Source organism: Anomaloglossus baeobatrachus, chromosome 3 (assembly GCF_048569485.1).
Source record: "Anomaloglossus baeobatrachus isolate aAnoBae1 chromosome 3, aAnoBae1.hap1, whole genome shotgun sequence".
Lineage (NCBI taxonomy): Eukaryota > Metazoa > Chordata > Amphibia > Anura > Aromobatidae > Anomaloglossus > Anomaloglossus baeobatrachus.
This window is the reverse complement of record NC_134355.1, coordinates 451548408-451575019: the sequence shown is the minus strand read 5'-3', so window position 1 is coordinate 451575019 and position 26612 is coordinate 451548408. Positions and strand designations below refer to the sequence as shown.

Here is a 26612-nt window from a genome sequence, read left to right as displayed (position 1 = left end):
CTATGGCTGGAATTATGTCACAAAATTTGGACTTGTACCGGGGATCTAATAGTGTGGCAAGCCAGTAGTCATCATCACTTCTAATTTTGACAATACGACTGTCATGTTGGAGGTAGTGCAACAAAAAGGCACTCATGTGTCTTGCGCAGCCATGCGGACCAAGTCCACGCTGTGTTTGTGGCATAGAGGTGCTACCCGTTCTTTCTTCCTCTGACATCTCCCCCCAACCTCTTTCAACTGAAATTTGACCAAGGTCTCCCTCATCCGCTGAGTCTTCCATGTCCATGGACAGTTCGTCCTCCATTTCTTCATGTTCTCCTGCACCTTGCTCAACATTTCGCCTGCTACTATGCGCCCTTGTCGATCCCTGTTCCCCATGGTCCCATGCCTGCTGCGTTGGTGATGATGAACGTCTGGACCTTGGTGATGTTGTTGTCCCTTGCGCATATGAATCCTCCTGTAGTTCCTCCCCTTCATGTTGTCCCACCCCCTGACTCCGAATAGTGTTTAGCGTGTGCTCCAGCATGTAAATGACTGGAATCGTCATGCTGATAATGGCATTGTCAGCGCTAAACATATTCGTCGCCATGTCGAATCTGTGCAGAAGGGTGCATAGGTCCTTGATCTGAGACCACTCCATCAGGGTGATCTGCCCCACCTCTGCATCTCGTTGGCCCAGGCTATACGTCATGACGTATTGCACCAGGGCTCTGCGGTGCTGCCACAGTCGCTGTAACATGTGGAGAGTTGAATTCCAGCGTGTCGCCACATCGCATTTCAGGCGATGAACCGGCAGGCCGAAAGACTTCTGGAGCGATGCAAGTCGCTCTGCTGCGGCGCTTGAACGGCGGAAGTGAGCAGACAGTTTGCGTGCCCTGTTCAGAAGGCAATCTAGGCCGGGATAGTGTGTTAAAAATTGCTGGACGACAAGGTTCAACACGTGAGCCATACAAGGTACATGTGTCACCTTGCCCAGGCGAAGGGCCGCACCCAGGTTTGCAGCATTGTCGCACACGGCCTTACCAGGCTGCAGGTTGAGTGGAGACAAACATTTATTAAACTCGGACCGCAGAGCTGACCACAACTCCTCAGCTGTGTGACTCTTATTCCCAAGACATGTCAAGCTAAAGACCGCCTGATGCCGTTGCGCTCTGCTGCCAGAATAGTAATGAGGCGTGCGTGATTCCTTCTGCGCAGTGAGAACGCTGGTGGCCTGACCAGGCAGGCTTGGGGCGGAGGTGGAGGACCCAGATGAGGTGGAGGATGCAGAAGCTGTGGCGGAACTTGGACAGACAGAGGATTGACACACAAGTCGTGGGGACGGCAAGACTTGTGCAGCAGACCCTTCACCATCTATCACCATAGTTACCCAGTGCCCAGTCAGCGACATGTAACGTCCCTGTCCATGCTTACTGGTCCAAGTATCGGTGGTGAAATGCACCCGTTCACACACAGAGTTTCTCAAGGAAGCGGTGATGTTGTGTGCGACATGCTGGTGTAGCGCGGGCACACCTTTCTTAGAGAAGTAGTGGCGACTAGGCATCTGGTACTGGGGCACAGCGACAGACATAAGGTCTCTAAAATCCTGTGTGTCCACTAGGCGGAAAGGCAGCATTTCTGTAGCCAACAGCTTACAGAGGGATAGAGTCAACCTCTTAGCTTTGTCATGGGTCGGAGGAAGTGGCCTTTTATTTGACCACATCTGAGGGACAGAGATCTGGCTGCTGTGTGTAGACGGTGTTGAGTAGGGTGTCCCTGGAAAAATGCAGGTTTGTGAGGAAAGTGCAGGCGGAGACATGATGTTGCCTTCATCCAACGTTGGTGCTATCGATGTCTGAGAGAGCTGTACACACTCACTTGTTTCCCCTTCCAAACCAACTGACGACCTACCAAGCAAACTGCCTGTAGCGGTTACAGTGGTGGAAGTTGTGGGTGGAAAAACAGGTGTGACAGCTGTCCCCACAGTCCTAGAAGATGAAGATCGCGCGGATGCACTGGAAGGGGCGGGCGGTGGATGGTTCGCTCCGCTAGGCCGCATTGCATTCATGTGACGATTCATGGAAGAAGTTGTCAAACAGCTGAGGTTTTGACCTCTACTAGGAGAATCATGACAAATTTTACATATCACATGATTTGGGCGATCTTTTTCTATGTCAAAAAAGGACCAGGCTAGGCAAGGCTTAGAGGCCATGCGACCTGTTGATCCACCCCGAATAATGCTCATAGGCAGAGTGGTGGCTGAGGATGCAGTTGTAGACGTGCTACCAGTGCTCCGACTCTGTCCAGGAAGGCGCAAGGTAACTTCGTCGTCGGTTGCATCCTCCTCCACCGCCTCTGTTGACCTCCTCGAGTGCATGACTGGGGGTTGACAGTAGGTGGGATCTAGAACTTCATCATCAATTGTTGTGTTTGCACTCCCCTCCCCCTCAGACCGAGCCTCTTCTTGCCCTGACCGAATATTTAAGTTGTCATCCCAATCGGGTATCTGCGTCTCATCTTCATCAGTATGTTCCTCATTGTCTATAACCACAGGTGTTACAGTTTGTGACAAAGGGTCAACATTATGCTCAGAAACTTGTTCCTCACGGCCTGAATCCGAGTCACAAAGGTTCTGGGCATCACTGCAGACCATTTCCTGTTCTGTACTCACTGTAGCTTGGGAGCAGACCTCTGATTCCCAGGCTATAGTGTGACTGAACAGCTCTGCAGACTCAGCCATCTCAGTTCCACCATACTGTGCAGGGCTGATGGAGACTTCAGAGCTGGGAGAAATCAAGTGTGATTGGGATGACAACTCAGAGGACTGGTGTTTTTTGGATGCGGTACTTGAAGTGGCTTAGAGGGCACTTGTTGGACCACTTGAGATCCATTCAAGCATTTTCCTTTTTTGCCCATCATCTACCTTTCTTCCTGTTGTTCGTGTCCGTAAAAAAGGGAGCACATCGGATTGTCCACGGTAAGTAGTAGACATCTTACTTTTGCTGGTAGATGGTCTATCTTCAGCAGATGATAATGGAGCTTTGCCACCTTCCCCACAGACAAAACCTTTTTTGCCTTTTCCACCACGCCTCTTCCCCTTTCCACCAGCATCTGTCATTTTGCCACTCATGTTGATTGCGACAAGATTGTGGACTGAAAATGTGGTAGTAAAAATTGAGAGGTGGTGAAGATTGCAGTGGTGGTCTAGCTTTATTAACAGCAGAATAATAAAGAATAAATATCCCTGACAATGCAACTACGGCCCTTAAACTGGCAGCAAAAAATGCTACTATAATGGCTTAGTTATGAGTTGGAGTGTGCAACGCAGGCAGATGCGCTCTGCAAATGTCTTGGCACTAGTGGGACTATAGCAAAGTCCAATAGCCACGTATAGGATGCCACTAGGTACACTGAGTGTTTGCTAGTAAAATTGCTTAGTTTAAAAAAGTTGGAGTGTGCAACGCAGGCAGATGCGCTCTGCAAATGTCTTGGCACTAGTGGGACTATAGCAAAGTCCAATAGCCACGTATAGGATGCCACTAGGTACACTGAGTGTTTGCTAGTATAATGGCTTAGTTATGAGTTGGAGTGTGCAACGCAGGCAGATGCGCTCTGCAAATGTCTTGGCACTAGTGGGACTATAGCAAAGTCCAATAGCCACGTATAGGATGCCACTAGGTACACTGAGTGTTTGCTAGTATAATGGCTTAGTTATGAGTTGGAGTGTGCAACGCAGGCAGATGCGCTCTGCAAATGTCTTTGCACTAGTGGGACTATAGCAAAGTCCAATAGCCACGTATAGGATGCCACTAGGTACACTGAGTGTTTGCTAGTATAATGGCTTAGTTATGAGTTGGAGTGTGCAACGCAGGCAGATGCGCTCTGCAAATGTCTTTGCACTAGTGGGACTATAGCAAAGTCCAATAGCCACGTATAGGATGGCACTAGGTACACTGAGTGTTTGCTAGTATAATGGCTTAGTTATAATGAGTTGGAGTGTGCAGAGGACAAGAGGGTACAGTGGCAGGATTGTGGTGCTCTGGGTAGAGGAATGGAAGCCTGCCTTTCTATTCCCTCCTAATGGTGAAATGCAGGGAGGAAATCCCTGACCTTGGCTACACAGACGCTGTTGCTGTTTGCAGGACCTGTCACCTATGGCTCTCTGACCCTGCCGGTTTGAGCCCTTAAAAGGACTGCTATAAAGTGCTCTCCCTAAGCTGTCTAACGCTGTGTATGCAGCGCATACAGCTGTATCGGCTATAGGACTCAGGAGGACGGAGCTGCGACAGTGATGTCTGACACCAAAGACGCAGAAGGCAGATAATGGCGTCCTGGAAGAAAATGTCCGGTTTTATAATGCAGGGACATGTGACATGGACATCCTATCACACATGCCGTTGCTTCTCTGGCTCAAAGTCCACTTAGCTGTGTGTGTGTCTGGGATTGGCTGACATGCTGGCCCGCCCCACAAGACGCGCGCGCTTAGGGAAGGAAGACAAGAAAAAAAAAAAAAAAATGGAGATCGCCATTATACAAACAGCAGTGATCTGAAGGCGCTGTTCCCGCACAGTATACACTGAAATGTCATAATAGTGTGATTCACAGAGTGACTTACACTATTACAGCAGAAACCAAGCTAGGATTTAGCTGTTTTTTTGCTGCTAGAACCGTTCTCGAACGTTTCTAGAACTATCGAGCTTTTGCAAAAAGCTCGAGTTCTAGTTCGATCTAGAACATGCCCCAAAATCACTCGAGCCTAGAACTGGAGAACCACGAACCACGAACCGCGCTCAACTCTAGTAGAGACTGAAACTGTTCCCAGATTACCAAAAATTGTCACATCAGAGACTGTACCCTAAATAATACCTGCAAGTAAAACCTGGTCAGAGTTAATGAATTGGTGTGACATACTTTATTTATCTCATCTGAGGAGCCATAGGCTGCTGCACTAAAGTGACAGTTGAAAAGGCTGTGAAGATAAACTGTAATATTTGTGAAAGACTACTAAAACTGTCCTGGGGATCCCGCTTCACCTACGGGAAGCGTAAATAACTGGCTGCCTAATCATTGCCCTGGAGGTCTGACCTGCAGCCCCAGTAACATTACTGGAACCATAGGTGGCGTCACAAAATACTTTTATTTTTTTATTATTTTTTTTTTTTTTTTTACTGTAAGGGGTGGGCAGACCCCTTACAAGGAGGTGCAGTTTCCCCCTGAAGATACCTCACTCTGGGGTAGTTACTGTTGATGTTATTAATAAACATGTTTTTACTGTGCAGTGGGTTTTCCCCTAGAGCCCGGGTGGGACGGCTGTCCCCATAGAAACAGGGCAGGAGAGAGGAGGAGCCGGCAGCTTAGAGAGAGAAGTGTGTGTGTGTGTTGAAGTTAGTTGTGTCCGGGACGGGAGAGAAGAAACAGCCAGGGGCAGAGTGTGGAGCTGAGTGGGCAGAAAGAAAGAAAGAAAGAAGGGAGCTGGAAGAACAGGGAAGCCGGAGAGAAAAGGAGCGGGCGGAACCTCATAGTGCGAAGCAGTCCCGGTGTGGGTCCGGGCTGTGGGTAGCCAGAAGTGGGAGCCGGGCGAAGAGGAGTAGTCAGGCAAGTCACCCACTTGAGGGGACGCTAGGGCAGGCTTTCCCTCAGCTAAAGGAAGCGCCACAGCACTGTGTTTTATTACTGCCACGTGTGGAGACTTGCGAAGAATAAAACATGTTTGTTATTTGCATTGAACCATGCCTGAAGAGTATTTGTGCGCCGGACAACACCTGCACCACCACACTCTGCCCCACCAAGACATCTCCCGTCCCGATAGTGACGGCGGAGCCAGGGGTAAGCCTGTCAGCAAGGGACTCGACTACACCCCCTGAGGCGCCCCCTGCCCCCGTTACATGTGGCGTAGTCGGCAGGATCCGGATCATATGCAAGGGGACCCGCTCCAAGAAGATGGAGACCAAGTGGTGCCAAGGACCCCTGATCCGGACTTTCAGCAAAGATTTCCAGTCCCATGGTGGGAAGAAGAAACAGTGCCTGAGGCGTTGGACCGGGCACAAGATGGCGGCAAGGTGGCCGTCTGTGAAGAAACAGAAAGCGCGCGAAAAATTGGCGCCAAAAAAAGAGCCTGGGGCTGGCCGGTGTCGAAAAAGAAGTTCGGAGTACTCCGCCCAAAGAGGGGAGGTGCCGGTCCCAGGGCACGAAGGAAGATATGTGAAGTGGGCGGTGTTCCAGAGAAAAAGAAGAACCGCTGCGTAGGGGTCGACCTGATGTGTGAGACTGGGGGTGGAGTATACCCAAGAGCGGGAAAAGTAAGCCCGCCTCCACTTCCTCCAGCATCTCCACTGACCCCGACGCCATTACCAGAAACGCTGACTCCGAGCAAGATGGAGACTCCAGGAAGACAGCAAGCTGCGGTAGCCGCACTAGTAGCGACTAGCCTGGGCAGAGGACGCCCGAAGCAGACTGCGGCTGCGGAAGGACCCACCCTTAACCTACCGGCTGTGCCAGGAGGACCGGAGCGGCCCACTACACAAGAGGCCGCACAGTGGCAACAGGAAATCGAGTGGGAGGAATGCCAATACCGGCGGCGGTCGCAGCAAAGACCGGTGCTAGCTGAACTCTCCCACCCGAGACGTTGGAGCAACCCGCCAACTACGAGCCCTTCCGGAGGCTGCGCCGGTTGCCCGGACAGTCCCTGTCGGAGTACGTGCAGGCCCAACGAGCCGAATGGCAACGTGCATATCATCCGGAGTGACTTTTCAAGACCGGAAGATGGCGGGCCTGTTTTTGTTCAACACTGGCGTTGTTTTGAGCCGGAAGAAGGTGTGTTGTTTGTAACCGTTCAAGCTACGGAGCCCGGAAGGAGCCTGATGCTGGACTGAGCCAGGGGCTCCCTCCGTGTTGTTAAGGAAGACTTTAGTGTCTGTGTGCCTGCCTTCAAAGACCGGGAGCGCTTGTTATAGTCTCCGGGCAGAAGATCAGCAAAGACCGGGAGTGCCTGCTGACGGCCTCCGGGCACATTGTCTACAAAGACCGGGAGCTCCCAGGAGGGACTCCGGGCGCTGGACTGGTGTGCCCCTTGCGGGTGCCCTAAGGTGAACATGTTTGAAGTTTTATTAAAATGACTTTGTTTGTTTTTACATGTGGTTTTAGATTTATGCCTTGCCGGGAGGCTTAGGCTTAAAGAGGGGAGGAATGTAAGGGGTGGGCAGACCCCTTACAAGGAGGTGCAGTTTCCCCCTGAAGATACCTCACTCTGGGGTAGTTACTGTTGATGTTATTAATAAACATGTTTTTACTGTGCAGTGGGTTTTCCCCTAGAGCCCGGGTGGGACGGCTGTCCCCATAGAAACAGGGCAGGAGAGAGGAGGAGCCGGCAGCTTAGAGAGAGAAGTGTGTGTGTGTGTTGAAGTTAGTTGTGTCCGGGACGGGAGAGAAGAAACAGCCAGGGGCAGAGTGTGGAGCTGAGTGGGCAGAAAGAAAGAAAGAAAGAAGGGAGCTGGAAGAACAGGGAAGCCGGAGAGAAAAGGAGCGGGCGGAACCTCATAGTGCGAAGCAGTCCCGGTGTGGGTCCGGGCTGTGGGTAGCCAGAAGTGGGAGCCGGGCGAAGAGGAGTAGTCAGGCAAGTCACCCACTTGAGGGGACGCTAGGGCAGGCTTTCCCTCAGCTAAAGGAAGCGCCACAGCACTGTGTTTTATTACTGCCACGTGTGGAGACTTGCGAAGAATAAAACATGTTTGTTATTTGCATTGAACCATGCCTGAAGAGTATTTGTGCGCCGGACAACACCTGCACCACCACACTCTGCCCCACCAAGACATCTCCCGTCCCGATAGTGACGGCGGAGCCAGGGGTAAGCCTGTCAGCAAGGGCCACGACTACAAGGCCGGAGGCACCCCTGGCACCCCGTTACATTACTAATTACTGACTTTCAGCGACCACTAGGGCCACGGGACCGGGCTCAGGCCCCCATGATATAATCCCATTAACCAACGCCTGGAACCGAGTACCCCACAGCCCTGCGGCGGGTCAGCTTTTGGCGTCATGAACAGGATTTTCGTTCCCATAGTCAACGGGTACTGTGTGCCGAGTATTGACTGTGTTGAACTGTAATTGGGCTGCCATAACTGCGCCACAGTGAGGATGGAGATGCAAGGGGATGCTGATGCCACTGGAGCAGCTGCAGCACCTGAAGCTGTAGCCCCGATCATGCCGCTTGCTCTGCCGTATGTGCCGGGGGCGGCATGGTTAACGCAATATGCTGGGTAACCCAATACCCTAGCTGAATTTAGAGAAAAGATGTGCAATATTCTGGATATATACTCTATGACTGACAAGCAAAAAGTGTCTGTCTTGCTGGGGCAGCTGATGGGTGCAGCAGAGCGTGAGGTATACAGATAAAAAGACAATAACCCAGATATTTGCTAATTTAAAAGCTGCTTTTGAAACTCCTACTGTAGCTGAGTTAAGAATGAGGTTTTACAACTGCAAACATAGGCCGCAGGATAGCATACACCTTCAGGAGGCGCTGCGGGCTGTGAAGCAGGTAGACCCTGAAAGCATGTGGGAGGAAGATAAAATGTTAATTGGGGGGGGGGGAGCTAGACATGGCTGAGTGAGGATGTGCTTCTCTGGAGCTCCTCTATACAATCCCCCATAAAACCGGCTTTTATATGAAAAATGGGCAAATCTACTGCCAAAAAGAGCAAGCCCAGCACCCCAAGTCGGCCCCCTGCACCCCAGCACAATATTGGGGCTTATTTCACACGCTCCAGGGAGTTTGGGGCAACTCCACAGCCGGGGCATGAGCTGCAGCCTGCAGAGCCTGAACCGGCCCCTGCTCCTGTCCTGACGCCCAAGAATACGGAAATGCTGGAGGCCCAGAGGAGGGGTGAAGCAGCAGAGGCCCCCCGGGATGTAAATGTACTCACCGAGGGACCCACAGCGGCGGTGCACACATTCGGGAACCCCGCGGCGGAAGAAGCGGTGAGTCGGCCGGCGCCATTCCAAGATGGCGCCCGCCTATCTGCGACGCGGCCTGGAGGATCGGCGATGGAGGACGGGACACCCGCGACCTCGCCTGCCCCGCACCCCAACACGTTGCCAATGGGATCGGGGAGTCCCTACAACTTACCCGCAGCCGGCGCCAGCGAAGTCTGGAAAGCTGCGGCGCACGAGCGTGGACTGCGCATGTGCCCGGGCCCAGGTGCTGACTCACCGCTGCAGCCACGGGCACTGAAGAATCAAACGCCGCGAAGAGCGGCTGAAGTCCAGGAGCTGCCAGCCTCTTACACAGGGGCACCTGCTACAAGTGAAGAGGCAACAGCAGACACCCATGAAGGACTGCCTGGCCCACAGTTACAGGTACAGGGGTGGAGGGGAGACCTGCTCATGGGATCCATACCAGGAGTGATGGCAGTGGCATGAACCACACACCCTTACCAGGGGCCACACGAACACCAGGGGGACCTGGGGACGGAGGAGGACCGCATGAGTCCATGGTGGTGACTACTGAATTCTGGGGGATACCTCAGAAGGAGAGGTCCCCCACCTCTCCAGACAGTTGGTGCACGGGATCCTCCTGGGCTGAGAGCCAGATGGACGCAGATGGGGTTTTGGATGGGGGTACTTTGATACCAATGAACAAAGGGCCCATGGCACTGGGAGCTCCCCCACTCCGTCTCGGAGACGGGCTACCGCTGTGGGAGGGCATGAACAACTCCCAAAATACACAGAAAATGATATATTGTCCAGCTATACAGGACTCTTTTTATGCATACCCAATATGTGTCATGCTGCCGCCTCGACGAGTGAAGATCGCCCGGCATCCTTAGCAGATCTGCGAGCACTGCTAAAAGCAATCCCCATCAAAAACGACATTGCAGCACTAGCTAACCAAGTGGTGGAGGAATGTAAACAGGAATTTATTCAACTGCGGTCTGATCTCTCTTCACTTACTCAAAGGGTTGATACCCTTACCGAGCAGCAATCAAATTCTCAAGTCTCTATTCAATCCATCCAAGAGACAGTGAAAAATCAGTCCAAGCAATTATTTGCCCTTCAACAACCCGTAGATGATCAAGAAAACAGAAATAGAAGGAACAATCTACGTATCAGACGTCTTCCTGAATAAATTGTGGCCCCTGATATCCCTGCTGCCCTCCGTTCCATTTTTAACAATTTGTTAAAGAAGCCACCAGGAACCCCTCTGGAGCTTGACAGAGCCCATAGGGCTCTACGCCCCCCGGATCCAGAGGACCCGGCCCAAGGGATGTTGTGTGCAGGGTGCATTTCTTTGCGGCAAAGGAGGCCATTTTACAAGCAGCCAGGAAGAAACCGAACCTAACATACAACGGCTATGCCATTCACATCATGCCAGACCTCTCAAGGCACACTCTAGCCCAACGTGCCACCCTTAAGCCCCTTCTGGATGTCTTAAAAGAAAAGGGACTACTGTTCCGGTGGGGATTCCCATTCTCTTTATCGTTGCAGAAGGACTCTCGATGGTGGGTCCTGCGCTCCGCAGAGGATGTCCCGGCATTCACCAAGAACTTGGGCCTACCTGCAATATCCATCGCGGCCTGGCCACTTACTCTACTCCAACCCTGGGTCCCCAGGGAAAGAATCGCCTATACCACACCAACCCCACCTTCTGGGTCCAACAGGGGGCTACCTCCGCCAGGAGAACGAGGCCGTGGGACAGGCCGCCCTCGCTACCCGACATAGAGAGGCTCAGAGGCTGCGTACAACTCTATAACCTATCTTATCTACAGTTATTCAAAGCTAAATGACTTTTACTTGTTGCTTTAAAATTTATCCACTGCCCGTATTATATCAGCATTTAATTCTTTTGCCGGTATTTATGGTTATCTCTAACGTTTTTAGTATATCCAGAGCTCTGCTTGGTTATGTCTGACATCCTTTTTCCCCAAATAGGTTGGGATCCTCTGTCCTGCCGAGATAAGGCGGATATGTTCCCTAGGAACGTTTGTTCAGACTTAGTTTATTGTGCAAGGTCTTTTTACCTGATGTTCTTTTTGTTTTCTTCCCCGCTATACTCTACCCATCTCAAATCTCTTCCTCTCCCTTTCTTTGGCGGCCGGGCTGATCGTGTTTGATCCCCTCTCTCATATATAGAGTTGAGCGCGGTTCTAGGTTCTCCAGTTCTAGGCTCGAGTGATTTTGGGGGCTGTTCGAGATCGAACTAGAACTCGAGCTTTTTGCAAAAGCTCGATAGTTCTAGATACGTTCGAGAACGGTTCTAGCAGCAAAAAGCAGGGCTTTTTACAGCTACAGTGTGCAGGAGCCTGCCAGAAGCTGGTAACCAAGATAAACATCGGGTATCCAACCAAAGCGCTTTGGTTAGTAACCCGATGTTTATCCTAGTTACGTGCAGGAAGCCCACACTTCCCCGCTCAGCTCGCTCCGCCCCCTCCTGCCCGCGGCATGTACACATACATACATACACACACACACACACACACACACACACACACACATGGTCCCGCTCGGCTTACCTGCGGTGATGAAGTCCCGCCATCCCGACCTCAGCGCTGTCACTGTCCTCCTTGGCCGCCGCTTGTCACATCACCTCTCGCTTCCGACCCGAGACTGACTAGCAATGACGTCACGGGCCTCTCTCGATACTTGGTGTGAAGGCGTCGGTCATTGAACTCAGTGACAGGGGCTGTCAGCGTGCTGGAGATCAGCGCAGGTAATGTACCTCGCTGACAGCAGCACTTGTCATCCCCTGCAGTGACCTGGGCTGACCCATTGATGTTAGCTCAGGTCACTGCACTGCTCTCCCAGTCAATGGGGAACATCCTGCTCTTCATTGACTGGGACAGTGTGGATCGTCATGGCAACCCCTTGGATTACACCAGACCTGGATTTGTTTTTCTTTCTAATAAATTGGTTAAAGAGGGAATGTTTTGGGGAGTGTTTTTTCAAATAAAAATGTGTTTGTCGTCTATTTTTTTTTATTACTGACTGGATTGGTGATGTCGGGTATCTGATAGACGCCGGACCTCACCAACCCCAGGGCTTGATGCCAGATGACATTACACATCTGGTATTAACCCCATATATTACCCCGTTTGCCACCGCACCAGGGCGCGGGATGAGCTGGGGCGAAGCACCAGAATTGGCGCATCTAATGGATGCGCCACTTCTGGGGCGGCTGCGGCCTGCTATTTTTAGGCTGGGGAGAGACCAATAACCATGGACCTCCTTAGTCTGAGAATATCAGACCCCAGCTGTCTGCTTTACCTTGGCTGGTGATCCAATTTTGGGGGGACCCCTACGTGTTTTTTTTTTTTAATTATTTATTTAATTTAAAATAACAGCGTGGGGTGCCCTCAGTTTTCGATTACCAGCCAAGGTGAGGTTGCCAGCTGTGGCCTGCAGGCTGCAGCCGTCTGCTTTACCCTAGCTGGCTACAAAAATAGGGGGAACCCTACAACATTTTTTTTTTTCATTTTTTTGGCTAAATGCAAAGCTAAGCACCCCTTAGTGCCACATGAAAGGCACCAAAGGGTGCAAAATTACAAAATGCAGGAGAGTGGGACATTATGTGTCTTTCTGCCATTATAATGACAGAAAAGACTGATATGAAGTGCACAAGAAAATCACCAGAGCGCTCTACGCTGTGAAAAGCAGTAGAAAATGGCACTGGAGTGAACATGTGACCGCCTCATGTAGGATGAAGCTATGGATCCTGGGTAAATTTATGCATTTACCCTCATTCAGTTTTTTTGCAGTACACAAAAAAAACGGAAGGCACACGGATGACAAACAGATGACATACGGACCGTCTACGGAACGAAAACGGATGCCACACGGATGCACCCGTGAAAAAAAACGGACTGTTTTTTGCAGACCACAAAAATGGATCGGTCGTGTTAATGTAGCCTTATTCTGATCTGCCGTTTATAAACAGCAGGCAGAAATAAGTGAATAACGCCCCCCAGCGTCAGAAAATCTCCGGGGTTTCAGGGCTAGCTGAGACCCTGGAGATCATGATTCAGGACGGTTTTTTCGGTCCCCGCTCACGTGATCACAGGTATACAGCGTATACCGATTATCACGTTATAGTAAATGACAGCGCCGGTAAAAAATTATTTATCTCCCATCTGGCATGAACAAACACTTCTCCACTTCTCCACTTTTTCTCCACTTTTTCTACATTTTTTCCTCCACTTTTTCTCCGCTTTTTCTCCACTTTTTCTCCACTTTTTCTCCACTTTTTCTACATTTTTTCTCCACTTTTTCTCCACTTTTTCTCCACTTTTTCTCCACTTTTTCTCCACTTGTTCTCCACTTTTTCTACATTTTTTCTCCACTTTTTCTACATTTTTTCTCCACTTTTTCTACATTTTTTCTCCACTTTTTCTCCTTTTTTTCCTCCACTTTTTCTACATTTTTTCTCCACTTTTTCTCCATTTTTTCTCCACTTTTTCTCCACTTTTTCTCCACTTTTTCTACATTTTTTCTCCACTTTTTCTACATTTTTTCTCCACTTTTTCTCCACTTTTTCTCCACTTTTTCTCCACTTTTTCTCCACTTTTTCTACATTTTTTCTCCACTTTTTCTACATTTTTTCTCCACTTTTTCTACATTTTTTCTCCACTTTTTCTCCACTTTTTCTCCACTTTTTCTCCATTTTTTCTCCACTTTTTCTACATTTTTTCTCCACTTTTTCTCCACTTTTTCTCCACTTTTTCTCCATTTTTTCTCCACTTTTTCTCCACTTTTTCTCCACTTTTTCTCCACTTTTTCTTCATTTTTTCTCCACTTTTTCTTCATTTTTTCTCCACTTTTTCTCCACTTTTTCTCCACTTTTTCTCCGTTCTTTTTCTATGGTCGGTCTACCCATTAGCTCTGCCATGCATAGTGTAGCTCTACACCTACTGCACATGTTACTTTATGATTGACATCTCTTTCGTACCAGAGCTGTCTAAGCCTACTCTGACCCCATATTTGTCATTACTATATTGTCCTTGTACTGTATTATGACATTTGTATCATGTGTTTCATTTCTTGCTGTGTTGCAATTTTTTTGCTGCATCCCAATTGTACGTCTACATTGTTCGAGTTTATGTTATTGTTCTCTCACTCTTATGTGATACTGATTATTGTCATTTTTCATGATTACATGCAGATAAGTCCAATCTGACGAAGGCTCAGGCCGAAACGTCATTTGTAACTTGTTTTGGGCAAAAACATATATGCTTATGAAAAAATTTTTTTTCTTAATACGGACCAATAAAGAGTGATTTTGCATTACTATCCGTTGTGACTTACTGACTTAGTCTGGGAGATTTAGAGTGCCGAGGTTACTCACTAATTTTATCTATTATTACCTCTGAGCACCTATATACCAGTGAGCAGAGCTTCCTCTACAGTAGTTCTCCTGATTAGGCATGCCCTTACCTCATGAGCAGGGCATTGCAGCTTTGGTAGCAACCATTACGACATGGCCTCTGCTGCTGTGGACCCGGGGAGAGTGAGTGCAGATTCATTGCACCCACACTCCTCACATGAAGGGTCCGCACTCCTAGAAAATGGGGGATACGTTCCCTGAGTGTCTCCCCCCCATATTCTAGACGGTCCAGAGTCGTCGTGGGACCCCTTTATTTTTTTTCTTACAATAAATTGGTGAAAGAGGAAATGTTTTGGGGACTGTTTTTTCAAATAAATTTCTTTTGTCGATTTTTTGTTTTTGTTAGTACTGACAGTTTATGATGTTGGGTATCTAATAGACGCCATGACATCACAAACTGCTGGGCTTGATCTCAGGTGACTTTACAGCTAGTATCAACCCGATTTATTACCCCGTTTGCCACTGCACCAGGGCACGGGATGAGCTGGGGTGAAGCGCCAGAATTGGCGCATCTAGTGGATGCGCCACGTCTGGGGTGCCTGCGGCCTGCTATTTTTAGGCTGTGAAAGCCCAATAACTATGGACCTTCCCACCCTGAGAATACCAGACCACAGCTGTCCGCTTTACCTTGGCTGGTGATCCAATTTGGAGGGGACCCTACTTTTTTTGTGTAATTATTAATATTTATAAAATAATTTTAAAAAAAAGAGCCTGGGGGGACCTCCACATTGGATCCCCAACCACGGTAAAGCTGCCAGCTGTGGTTTTCAGGCTACAGACGTCTGCTTTACCCTAGCTGGCTATCAAAAATGAGGGGACCCAACGTCATTTTTTTTTTAACTATTTTTTAAATAGAAAAAATTAATGGGCTTCCCTGTATTTTGATTGCCAACCAAGGTAACGACAGGCAGATGGGGGTGGCAACCCATAGCTGTCTGCTTTATCTGCGCTGAGAATCAAAATACCGCGGAGCGCTATGTCATTTTTTTTAAAGATTTATTTTTACAGCACTGTGATGTCCAGCAATCAAAATACAGGGAAGCCCATTTTGTTTTTAGTTATTTAAATAAATAATTAAAAAAAATATATATGGGCTCCCGCTGCATTTTTTGTATTGCTAGCTAAGGGTAATCCAAACAGCTACTGGCTGCTAACCCCCACTGCTTGATGTTACCTTCACTGGCAATGGAAAATCCAGGGAAGCATTTTTTAATTTTTTGGCCAAAAAACTACAAAAAAAGGACGTGAGCTTCGCCATATTTTTGTATGCTAGCCAGGTATAGCAGGCAGGTGCTGGAAGAGTTGGATACAGCGCCAGAAGATGGCGCTTCTATGAAAGTGCCATTTTCTGAGGCGGCTGCAGACTGCAATTCGCAGCAGTGGGGCCCAGAAAGCTCAGGCCAACCTGTGCTGCGTATTCCAATCCCCAGCTGCCTAGATGTACCTGGCTGGACACAAAAATGGAGCGAAGCCTACGTCATGAATTAATGAATTCATGAAGTAATAAAAAAAGGGCTTCCCTTTATTTTTGGTTCCCAGCCGGGTACAAATAGGCAACTGGGGGTTGGGGGCAGCCGTACCTGCCTGCTGTACCTGGCTAGCATACAAAAATATGGCGAAGCCCACATAATTTTTTCAGCAAAAAACTTCTGCATACAGTCCTGGATGGAGTATGCTGAGTATGCTGAGCCTTGTAGTTCTGCAGCTGCTGTGTGTCTGTATGGAGAAGAGCAGACAGCAGCTGCAGAACTACAAGGCTCAGCATACTCCATCCAGGACTGTATGCAGAAGTGTTTTGCCCACCAAAAAAATGACGTGGGCTTCGCCATATTTTTGTATGCTAGCCAGGTACAGCATGCAGCTACGGGCTGCCTCCAACCCCCAGTTGCCTATTTGTACCCGGCTGTGAACCAAAAATATAGGGAAGCCCTTTTTTTTTTTAATTATTTCACTTATTTCATGAAATAATTAAAAAACAAATGACGTGGGCTTCGCCCCATTTTTGTGTCCAGCCGGGTACAACTAGGCAGCTGGGGATTGGAATCCGCAGCACAGGTTAGCCCGAGGTTTCTGGGCGCCTCTGCTGCGAATTTCAGTCCGCAGCCGTCCCAGAAAATGGCGCTCTCATAGAAGCGCCATCATCTGGCGCTGTATCCAACTCTTCCAACAGCCCTGGAGCCGGGTGGCTTGTTGGGTAATCATGAGTTAATACTGGCTTTGTTTTACTAGCCAGTATTAAGCCAGAGATTCTTAATGTCAGGCACGTTTGACCCGGCCATTAAGAATCTCCAATAAAGGGTTAAAAAAAAGACACCACACAGAGAAAAAATACTTTAATAGAAATAAATACACAGACACATTAGAGACTCCATCTTTATTACCCCCTGTCAGCCCAATAAATCCCCAATAAACCAGCGCTGATAAGAGGTTTTTAATAGAGGCTTAAATTATAAGCAGCAATTTCAGCGTTCCAAGTGCCTTTAAATGAATTTGAAGAAACTGCACTTCAGGATTGTAGTGAGGATTGTAGTGAGGATGAGGTGCCCCAGCCCATTACTTGATGGGCTGGGGCACCTCATCCTCACTACAATCCTCACTAGTGTAGTAGTAGTGACGATTGTAGTGAGGATGAGGTGCACCAGCCCATCATGGGCTGGGGCACCTCATCCTCACTACAATCCTCACTAGTGTAGTAGTAGTGACGATTGTAGTGAGGATGAGGTGCACCAGCCCATCATGGGCTGGGGCACCTCATCCTCACTACAATCCTCACTAGTGTAGTAGTAGTGACGATTGTAGTGAGGATGAGGTGCACCAGCCCATCATGGGCTGGGGCACCTCATCCTCACTACAATCCTCACTACAATCGGGAAGCAGCGTGCAACCTTCACTCCGTGAGTGATCAGTGCTGCTAGCGGTAACAGCGGTAACGCTGACAGACGCGTTACCATAGCAACGGTGCTCCCGGAGCCGCGGTTAGCGGTGACGTCACCGCTAACTGCGTTGCTGTGGCAACGGTGATCTCCGTTAATGACCGGCTGTATCAGCCGGTCCCTAACAGAACGGGGAGTCGACCATGTGCTAGAGCATATCGCTGGTACACGGCGATACACAAATGTGCACCGTGTACCGGAGAGATGCAATCGCAGGTCCTACATGACGTGTCATAGTCATGTGACCAGTCTGTAGCCAATGAGATAATAGCCACGTGACTGGTCACATGGCTATTTTGACGTCACGATAGGTCCTGCTTCTCTGCTGGCACTGTCGGTCACCGGGAGGATTCAGCGATCATCGGATGGAATAGCGGCAGGAGACAGAGTGCAGGAGGGATCGCGGGGACCGGTAAGTGTTATGGCAATGTTTATTAACTGTTTGTGTACATTTATCATGCATTTTTATGTGTTTGTGATTGCCTCCCATTATAGCCTATTGATTCGAGTTCGGTTCGTCGAACGTTCGACGAACCGAACTCGAATGGGACCCTCGTTCGGCGAACCGACCTCGAGCCGAACCGCGACCGGTTCGCTCATCTCTACTCATATATCTATAATGTCTCACTCTCTTATAGATGGCGGACCTAACTATCGCTTCTTTCAATGCCAGGGGCCTCAATGTTCCAGAGAAACGATTGCAGATATTGTACCACGTTCATAAACGGAAGGTGAGCAAGGTGTGTTTTCAGGAGACCCATTTCAAACAAGGACATGCCTCCATTCTTAAAAATAAGTATTATCAGACATGGGTATCCTCAGACAACCCGGATTCCCGCTCTAAGGGTGTGGCGATAGCTATCCATAAATCCCTCCCACATCAAATCCTAAAGTGCACGACAGATAGTCTTGGAAGATATATTATTCTCTCACTGAAGTTGGGGGACCAAACACTCACAATCATTAATGCATACGCTCCAAATCAAAAGCAGGACAGCTTTGTTACACGTCTGATGGACGCTGCGATCCCCTTGATACAAGGTACAGTAATTTTATGTGGGGACCTCAATGTCACCCTTGACCCCACTTTGGATAACTCCAGGGGGAAATCTAACATTGCTTACACCACCATTAAACGGATCAAAAAAGCTTTATTGCGCATTCAACTGTTCGACACCTGGAGACTGAAACATCCGTCCGACAGAGACTATAGTTTCTATTCCCATACCCAAGACTCATATAGTCGCATAGACTACATATTATTACAGCACAATGCTCTCCCCTGGATTCAGCACACTGGGATGGATAGCATACTATGGTCAGACCATGCACCGGTCTATTGTACGATTGAGATTCCCTCCCCCCCGGCCCCCAGAGGGTCGTGGCGGCTGAACGAGTCGTTGCTACTGGATGAGCTCTGTGTTACTGATGTTCAGTCCTCTATCACAAGATTTGTAGAGGACCACTCAGTAGATGACACAGCCCCCACTTATAAGTGGGAAGCATTGAAATGTGTCATACGAGGTATTTTTATTAAACATGGGTCCCGAATCAAAAAAGAGCGGGTCCAAGATATGGTAAAAGCTCTTCGTAGGGTTTCTGAATGGGAGCTCATCCACAAGAGAGCCTTATCAGCCGCAAATTTACAGGCTCTTCTACAGGCCAGGATAGAGGTTAAAAAAACTACTGGATTCCTCATATCAGCGCCTATTACAGGTAGGAAAGGGGAGTTTTTCTGAGTTTGCGGTCAAGCCAGGCAGACTGTTGGCTAATGCGTTGGGAGAAAGGAGAGCCCACACCCTTATACCTTGCATCAAGAACTCACGCGATGAATTGCTCTATGCCACCCCTGACATATCTAATACTTTTCATGATTTCTATTCCAAGTTATATAATTTACCTGTCGAGCCCCCTGAGTTGAGTGACGGATGCCCCTCAATGCCCTCACCTTTTCGGTGTCTCAGTAGCTCCATAATTGATGACCTGGAAAGGCCATTTTTACTGAATGATTTGTTGATGGTGATCCGCGACACACCGGGTAACAAGAGTCCTGGACCCGACGGATTCCCTGCCAAATTTTACAAGGCCTTTGCGGAGCAGGTAGCAACCTTAATGCTTCTCTCCTTCAATTCAATTTCGGACTGTGTCTCTTTCCCGCCTCATTCGACCACTGCCCATATTTCCCTGATCCGTAAAGTGGGAAAAGACTCTACGGCATGTAGCAGTTTTAGACCGATATCACTCCTTAATGTTGATTTAAAAATCTACGCCAAGCTTTTGGCAAATAGACTGGGCCCTCTGCTTCCTGACCTGATTCATTTAGATCAGGTCGGGTTTGTCCCGGGTAGGGAGGCGAGGGACAATACCATAAAGACCCTAGACCTAATCCAACACGCACACACTAAAAAACTTTCTCTGATGTTGCTGTCTTTGGATGCCGAGAAGGCTTTCGACAGAGTCTCATAGCAGTCACTCTCACAGACACTGAAGCATATAGGCCTGGGACCCGTTTTCTCATCCAAGATTATGGCCTTATATCATTCCCCGACTGCACATCTTAAGATCAATGGCACACTGTCTAAACCCTTCTCCATCCGGAACGGGACCCGGCAGGGATGTCCCTTGTCACCTTTACTTTATGTTCTAGTAATGGAGCATCTGTTATCGGCCATCAGGAATAACCCGGACATACAGGGTATTAAGATCGCCAACCGGGAGCATAAATGTGCCGCGTTTGCCGATGATCTCCTTATTTATCTATGTAACCCTCTCACATCCCTCCCGCCTCTACTATGGGAGCTGAACCACTTCAGCAAATGGTCCAACTTCAAAATCAATTTTGATAAATCGGAGGCCCTAAATGTCTCTCTGCCTCTAACAATGGTAAATGTTCTTAAACCAAATTTTCCCTTCCGATGGCCACCCCACGGCACTATTGGATATTTGGGCATAAAGATCCCCGCCGACCCGACCAGGCTCTTTCAATTAAATTATCAAACTTTTCTGCCAAGGCTCGAGGGAGATTTGGCCTCTTGGCAAAAAGGTACTTTGTCGTGGTTTGGCAGGATTAGCGCTCTCAGGATGACGGCCTTGCCACGACTGTTGTACCTAATACAGACGGTTCCGGTCTACATCCCGGCAGCATACTGGGCCAAGACACAACGCTTATTCAATCAATTTGTTTGGTTCAAGAAGCATGCTCGCTTGAGATGCAGTGTCTTACCTAGGACCAAGAATGCAGGAGGAGCGGGTTTGCCTGATTGTAGGCGATACTACATGGCAGCCGCCTACGCCAGGGTCCTGGACCTTTTGCACTGCTCGGGGTCTAAGCTCTGGGTTGGTCTGGTGCAAGATTTGTGCCCTTTATCAATACCGACCCTGCCGTGGACATGGCCTCTCCTCACCAAACATAAAATTGAGATGTCCTACAGCAACAAACAAACATTGAAAACTATACACTCAATGTCATCACGCAACCTTATGATCCAGCCTAGAGGACCCCTTATGCGACTAACTGACAATCCAGAGTTCCTGCCGGGAGCATCGTCCAATACTTTTCTGGGCAGCACGAAATTAAACCTCCTGAGATTAAAACAGGTGGCCCCGGGGGGTTCCCTCCTTCCGCTCTGGGAGATTGTAGAGAATCGCAACTTCAAATTGCGGTTCCATTTTGAATATGCCCAACTCATACACTTCATAACCTTCCAAGACACTGTCATGGCCCAATGTCCGCCTCAAACACCTTATGAAAACCTTTGTAGTGGGTCTTCTGATACGCGCCATGCAATATCAAGGGTGTACAAGTTTATGACAAGCTCGGCGGAGACGTCCCCCACCTCGCTTCTGTGCGGCATGGGAAGCAGAGCTCAATCAGATGTTCCCTAGGAGTCAATGGGAGCGCTGTTTCCATCTGATCCACAGGTCAGTGGTAGCCACCAGGATGCAAGAAACCAGCTATAAAATACTTTCTAGGTGGTACAGGGTCCCGACATCTCTCCATGCGTGGTGTCCCGAAGTCCCTGATACGTGCTGGTGCTGTGGAGTGCAGGGAGGCACCATGTCGCACATCTGGTGGTACTGCCCGAACCTGTCGGTCTTTTGGAACAAGGTACTAGCAGCCATCCAAGAGGTCACCGGGACTGTAGTCCCAAGCCGCCCAGAAGCAGTTTTACTGTATATCTTTGACATTTCCGAAAAGGTCTATAAAAAATCCATTTTAGGTCACCTTCTCCAAGCTGCCAAGACAGTGATTCCACGACATTGGAAGGATCCTATCCCACCGACGTTGGATGAGTGGGTAATGGAGGTGAATGTGATTCACCGAATGGAAATGGTGATGGCCCAGTCACATGGGCAGACGGTGGAGACGGAGTGGGAATCATTCCTGTCGGGTAAAAAATTTCTGGAATTAATCTAACTCCCGGAAGACAGATACCCTGGCCCCCTTATTCTTCAGATAATAAGCCACCCTTTTGATAAGTCTTGGTCCAATAGACAATGTATCAGTCCCGGTCGCTGCGTCCTACTTCCCATCCTTTCACTTCTTTCTTTGACCCGCTCTTTCCTCTTTACACTTCATAACTGCCTCTTTTCTTTAGCTTTCTTCTTTGTTTTACTATTTTATATGGTTTGAAATGATTATCCATGTAGTATTGTAATCATCGATATTTCACTATGAAACCCATGATAGTGTGTATACTTTCGATGAGTGCTATTCGCTACAACACGGATCCGTGTTTTCTCATGTATGTATGTTTTTGAAAATTCAATAAAACTTTAAATTGGAAAAAAAAATGTTAATTGAACTATTTCTTGAGGGGCTACCATCACCAATCCATCAAACACAGCTGCGTCTAAAGCCCGCTTTACACGCTGCAATGTATCTTACAATGTGTTCACGTCGTAAATGACGCACATCCGGCATCGTAAGGTACATTGCAGTGTGTAACAGCTATGTGCAATTGTGATTGAACGGTAAAACGTTCATCACACGCACATCGTTCATTCCTCATGAATTGAACATCAGATTGTTCATCGTACCCAGGGTAGCACACATCGCAGTGACATAATCCCATTAACCAATGCCCGGAACTGAGTACCCAATGGCCCTGGGGCGGGTTATATAGAGGCCCATTTCCAACAACCACCACTCCAGTGTTCTAATGGTACATTGTGTTTGCTAGCTGTGTTAGAAGGCAAATGGATGTTTAGAAATTCCTTGAAAACCCTTTTGCAAATATGTTAGCAAAGCTGAAAACAGTTTTGCTGATTAGAGAAGCTATAAAACTGACTTTCCATTGATTTAGTTGAGAATCTGGAGCATTACATTTGTTGGTTCCATTAAACTCTCAAAATGGCCAGAAAAAGATAGCTTTCATGTTAAACTCGACAGATGTGTGCTTATGTTGGCTGTGTATCAAAATTAGAGGAACCCCATGTGGCTTTTTTTTAAATTATTTAAATAAATCATTTAAAAAAAAAAAAGTTCCGAGATTGTTGCATCTATTAGATGCAACAATCTCGGAACTTTACCCATCTCATTGCTGCTACTAAGCTCTAGAATAGTAATGGGAGGCATTTATGAGAACCCCCATTACTAATCTGTCAGTTAAAAGAAATAAACACAAAACCAAAAAAGTCCTTTTATTTTAAATAAAATACAAAAAAACACCCATATTCGCCCCTTTTTTAAAACACCCAGGTCTGATGTAATCCATATGAGAACCCACAACAATTCCAGCTCTGCTATAGCTGAAGTGGCAATATGCAGGCATAGAATATGACCACTCACTGTGAGAGTCAGACAGAGAATGAGCCACAGCAATAAGCGGTGATGTCTGTCTCTCCTGGCAGAAAAACATTTTTTTTTTTGCCAAGAGATTCAGATTTGGTGCTGAAATTTCCACACCATATTCCTGCAACCAATCACCTGATGAATACAGCAATCAGCTGTTGAAACGCGTAGTAGCCATTAGAGGGTTTTAATAAAAGGTTTGTTTTAAATTCTAACCTACCTAGTTCTCCTGCTTCCTAGCACTCCTATCTGACCGCTACCTTGCTATCTCCAATTTCTCCACACTAACACAATGGAGAAAATGGACAATTTTTTTTTCTCCATCTTATCCTCGCAGTGTTGCATCTAATTCTATCATCTGAGAGAAATGGATCACACTATGTGGACACTCTGATCAGAGTTTGATCATGGCCATTTGTATAATGGTCCAAATTCTTTTGGAGAAGAAAAACAATGGCTTTTTTCCCCTGCTCTTACTCACTACTTTATATATTTTTCTAGATTTCTTTTGGTCCAATATCAAATAAGTGCTTTAGATTTGCAGATTGAGTTCAGCTTATGCTCATGAAGAGAACTCAGCATGTGATAAGTACACTGTTCTCTATGTGTCCTACACTGCACTGGAAGGTAGACTAAATGCTAGGAATAATGTATTACCTGCCCCAATATACTATAGAATGCAAATTTAAATCCTTATTTCTTGGACTACTATAAAACACAATATTAATCTCCACACTAAAATTAACTGCAGTAACCCTTCCACTTCCGTAGACCACTAGAAAAGTTTAATTAACATTGGATCACTTCTTTTTTTTAGTTAAATTTGGTCCTATTATTCAAATAAGGCAATAAATGCTCCTTTACACAGGTATTTTCACCTTTGTTTTCCCTTCATTTCAGCGGTGCTTGCAGAAATTCTGTCTAGTGGAGATCCAAATCCTGGAAAACTTCTTTTCTTCTTTGTTTCAATTACATCATTTTCCAGAGAGACTAGTTCATCCAATAGTAAGAGTTTAGCTGCCAGATCTGCTGTTTTCTCTTCATTCGAAACCGATCGCTGACAAACATACAAAACAATTGGAGAGTCAGACAGAGCTTTGTTCAATAAAATTAAACGTGAATGATAAAATAAAAAATCCTAAAAATCTATTTAATGAAAAATATTCAAAATTTAGAGTCCTCAGTGTTTGATACCTTTTAATGGCTAACTTAATATATAGTAACAAATATCAGCTTTCCAGACTACACAGGTCTCTTCGCCAGGCATAGCTTAATCTATTAACGTTACATTGATGATAGTTACATTTTACTAGATGAAGATACATGAGTAATCTGGAATGCTATTTGTTTCCATCTTTTCAGTTAACCATTGAAAGGTATCAACTGTTGAGAATTCTTAATTTTGAATATTTATCCATTGGCTAACAAGGTGCAACAACTTCTTTTTCTTGTAATTGTGACGCCCCTGACTATATCAGGGTGTCACAGGGGACTGCAGCATCTCTTTCTATGATGCAGGACCTACCCCCCATGGTTCCAGGTTCCTGAAAACCGGTATCACTCCCATCAGCACCACAAATCCCAACCACACCACACCTTGGTCTAGCTGGAAAAGGGCAACCCACCTAGGGGTCAGGCAGACTGGTGGGAGAGAGGTGTGTGAGTTGAGTTGGAGTTTCAGTTGAGGGAGGGAGGCGCCTCAAAGAGTGAGGAGCTAGGAGTTGTAGCTCCCTGGAGTGACCTAGGTTGGGTCGCAGACGGTGGTCCAGGACCAGAGGAGTCGGAGACCCGGTTGCAGGGTATTGGAAGGAAGTTCCCTGACTTAGTTTTGGAGAACGGTCGGCACCAGAAAGTCCAGTAACCGGACCGGTACCGAGCACGGCGGGGTACAGGACCCTAGATCAGGGAAAAGCTTCAAGTGCCTTGATAATTAACCTGTGGAGGACAGTCTCTTTATGAACTTCCCCAAGAGCTCAGAGATCGAAGGCATCAGCACAACGTGGGGGATAGGGTTTTCCAGCTTATGCGACCCACTGAGATCCCAAGTGCCAGCCATCGAGAGCATAGCTCCCCTATACATAGGGAGCTGGATCTTAACAGCTTCAGGCCAAAGGGTTACAAGAACAACTAAAAATTGTACACGGAGGCAGGCTCTGGACCATTAAAGTGATACCGGTGGGAGCAGACACTCGGATGGGCTCCCCGCAGTTGCAGTGGTACCCAGAGACTTTGGTTTACTACAGTGTGGGAGTCTGCTTTAATGGCTGCATCTAACATCACAACAACCTGAGTGAGTACACCGCCCCCCTCCCTGTGTCCTATCTGCCCAGAAAGCCTGCACAACACCATCCACCAACCCTGCAGAGTCCCGGAGCCTCCCTACCTGCGAAGGGAACTATCACCTAGCTGCCCCCACATCATCTGCCCCGGTACTCCCCTCAGCAGCGGCGGTACTCCCTTATTACCGCACCCGGCAGGTGGCGTCACAAACTATTCCCCTGTAAATAGCCCCCTTTTTATTTCGATTGGCCGCTGAGCCCCGGGTCCAGGGACCCTCGAGCTACAGCTATCCCGGATCCGAGCAGCTCGTCTGCTTAGAGGCGGTACATAATATGTAAGGAACACAACAAACATGTATGATATATTTATATTGGCACACTTATTGTTGTTTTTTTTAAAAATATATATGTTTTGTTGTTTCTAAAACAGCACAAAATATTAACGCTAGTGTAAACTTATTTGCTAAATGAATCCCATTTTAGGCAGATAGCAATGAATAATAAGTAAAATAATTCTACAGTACTTACTCCCCTACCTCTGAAGATGCCTCAGTGAAACCAGTCCATTTCAGTATAGCAACAGCAAGGAAAAGGTAGACACTCACATTGCTCCAGTCCAGCATCTGTAGAGGAAAAGCCAATTTTAATAATAATATATCATGTTTCATAACGCTAACTGGTAAAGGAATACATGTTATGGTCAGTAGAAACAGGATTTAAAGGAGTTCACCACTTTATCTTTATGCGTTGGGGACATTATTTATTATTTTGTGGCTTTTACTTATAAGTGTTCAAGTTTTGCTCTTACATTTGTTATAGCAGCCTTCCTCACAGACTGCAGAGCCCTCCTGTTCCCAATATGGTGGAGAAGCATGTCATGAGACCTATCCATTAGCCTCTATAAATGTAAAAACAGGTTTTTTTTATGTGGTCAACCGCTATTTTTAGAACAAGGAAGCTGTGCATTTAGTGAGGAACCCAGGAATGACAAGTAAATAAAGGAGTAGAAACTGTACAAATAATTCAGTATACTAGAAAGCATCACAAAATTACACGGATGGGCAAAAGGGTAACAATGTTTTGAACTTTGACTTTCAGGCTCCATATCTCACAATCCACTATGAGACTACTTTCATTTTATAGAGAATCATCTTGGCTATCTCATTAATAAATTTGAATAGCAACTATTGAGCATATGATCAGTAATGTAGATTCCTGTCATGTCACTGCATTGTTACTGTTTTGGTCCTATTATT

The 26612-nt window shown here is 47.4% G+C and overlaps 1 protein-coding gene across 1 annotated transcript in view; it reads right to left on the bottom strand.

Annotated features, from left to right (window-relative positions):
• OSTN (osteocrin) overlaps positions 1-25979 on the bottom strand; it is a 98573-nt gene extending 72594 nt beyond the window's left edge. Inside the window, exons 1-2 of the mRNA XM_075338517.1 lie at positions 25893-25979; positions 23956-24134 (exon numbers count right to left, since the gene is read on the bottom strand). Of these exons, the coding sequence (XP_075194632.1) occupies positions 23956-24134; positions 25893-25979 (266 nt within the window). The remainder of the gene's footprint in view (positions 1-23955; positions 24135-25892) is intronic.
• Between the last annotated feature and the right edge of the window lie 633 nt (positions 25980-26612).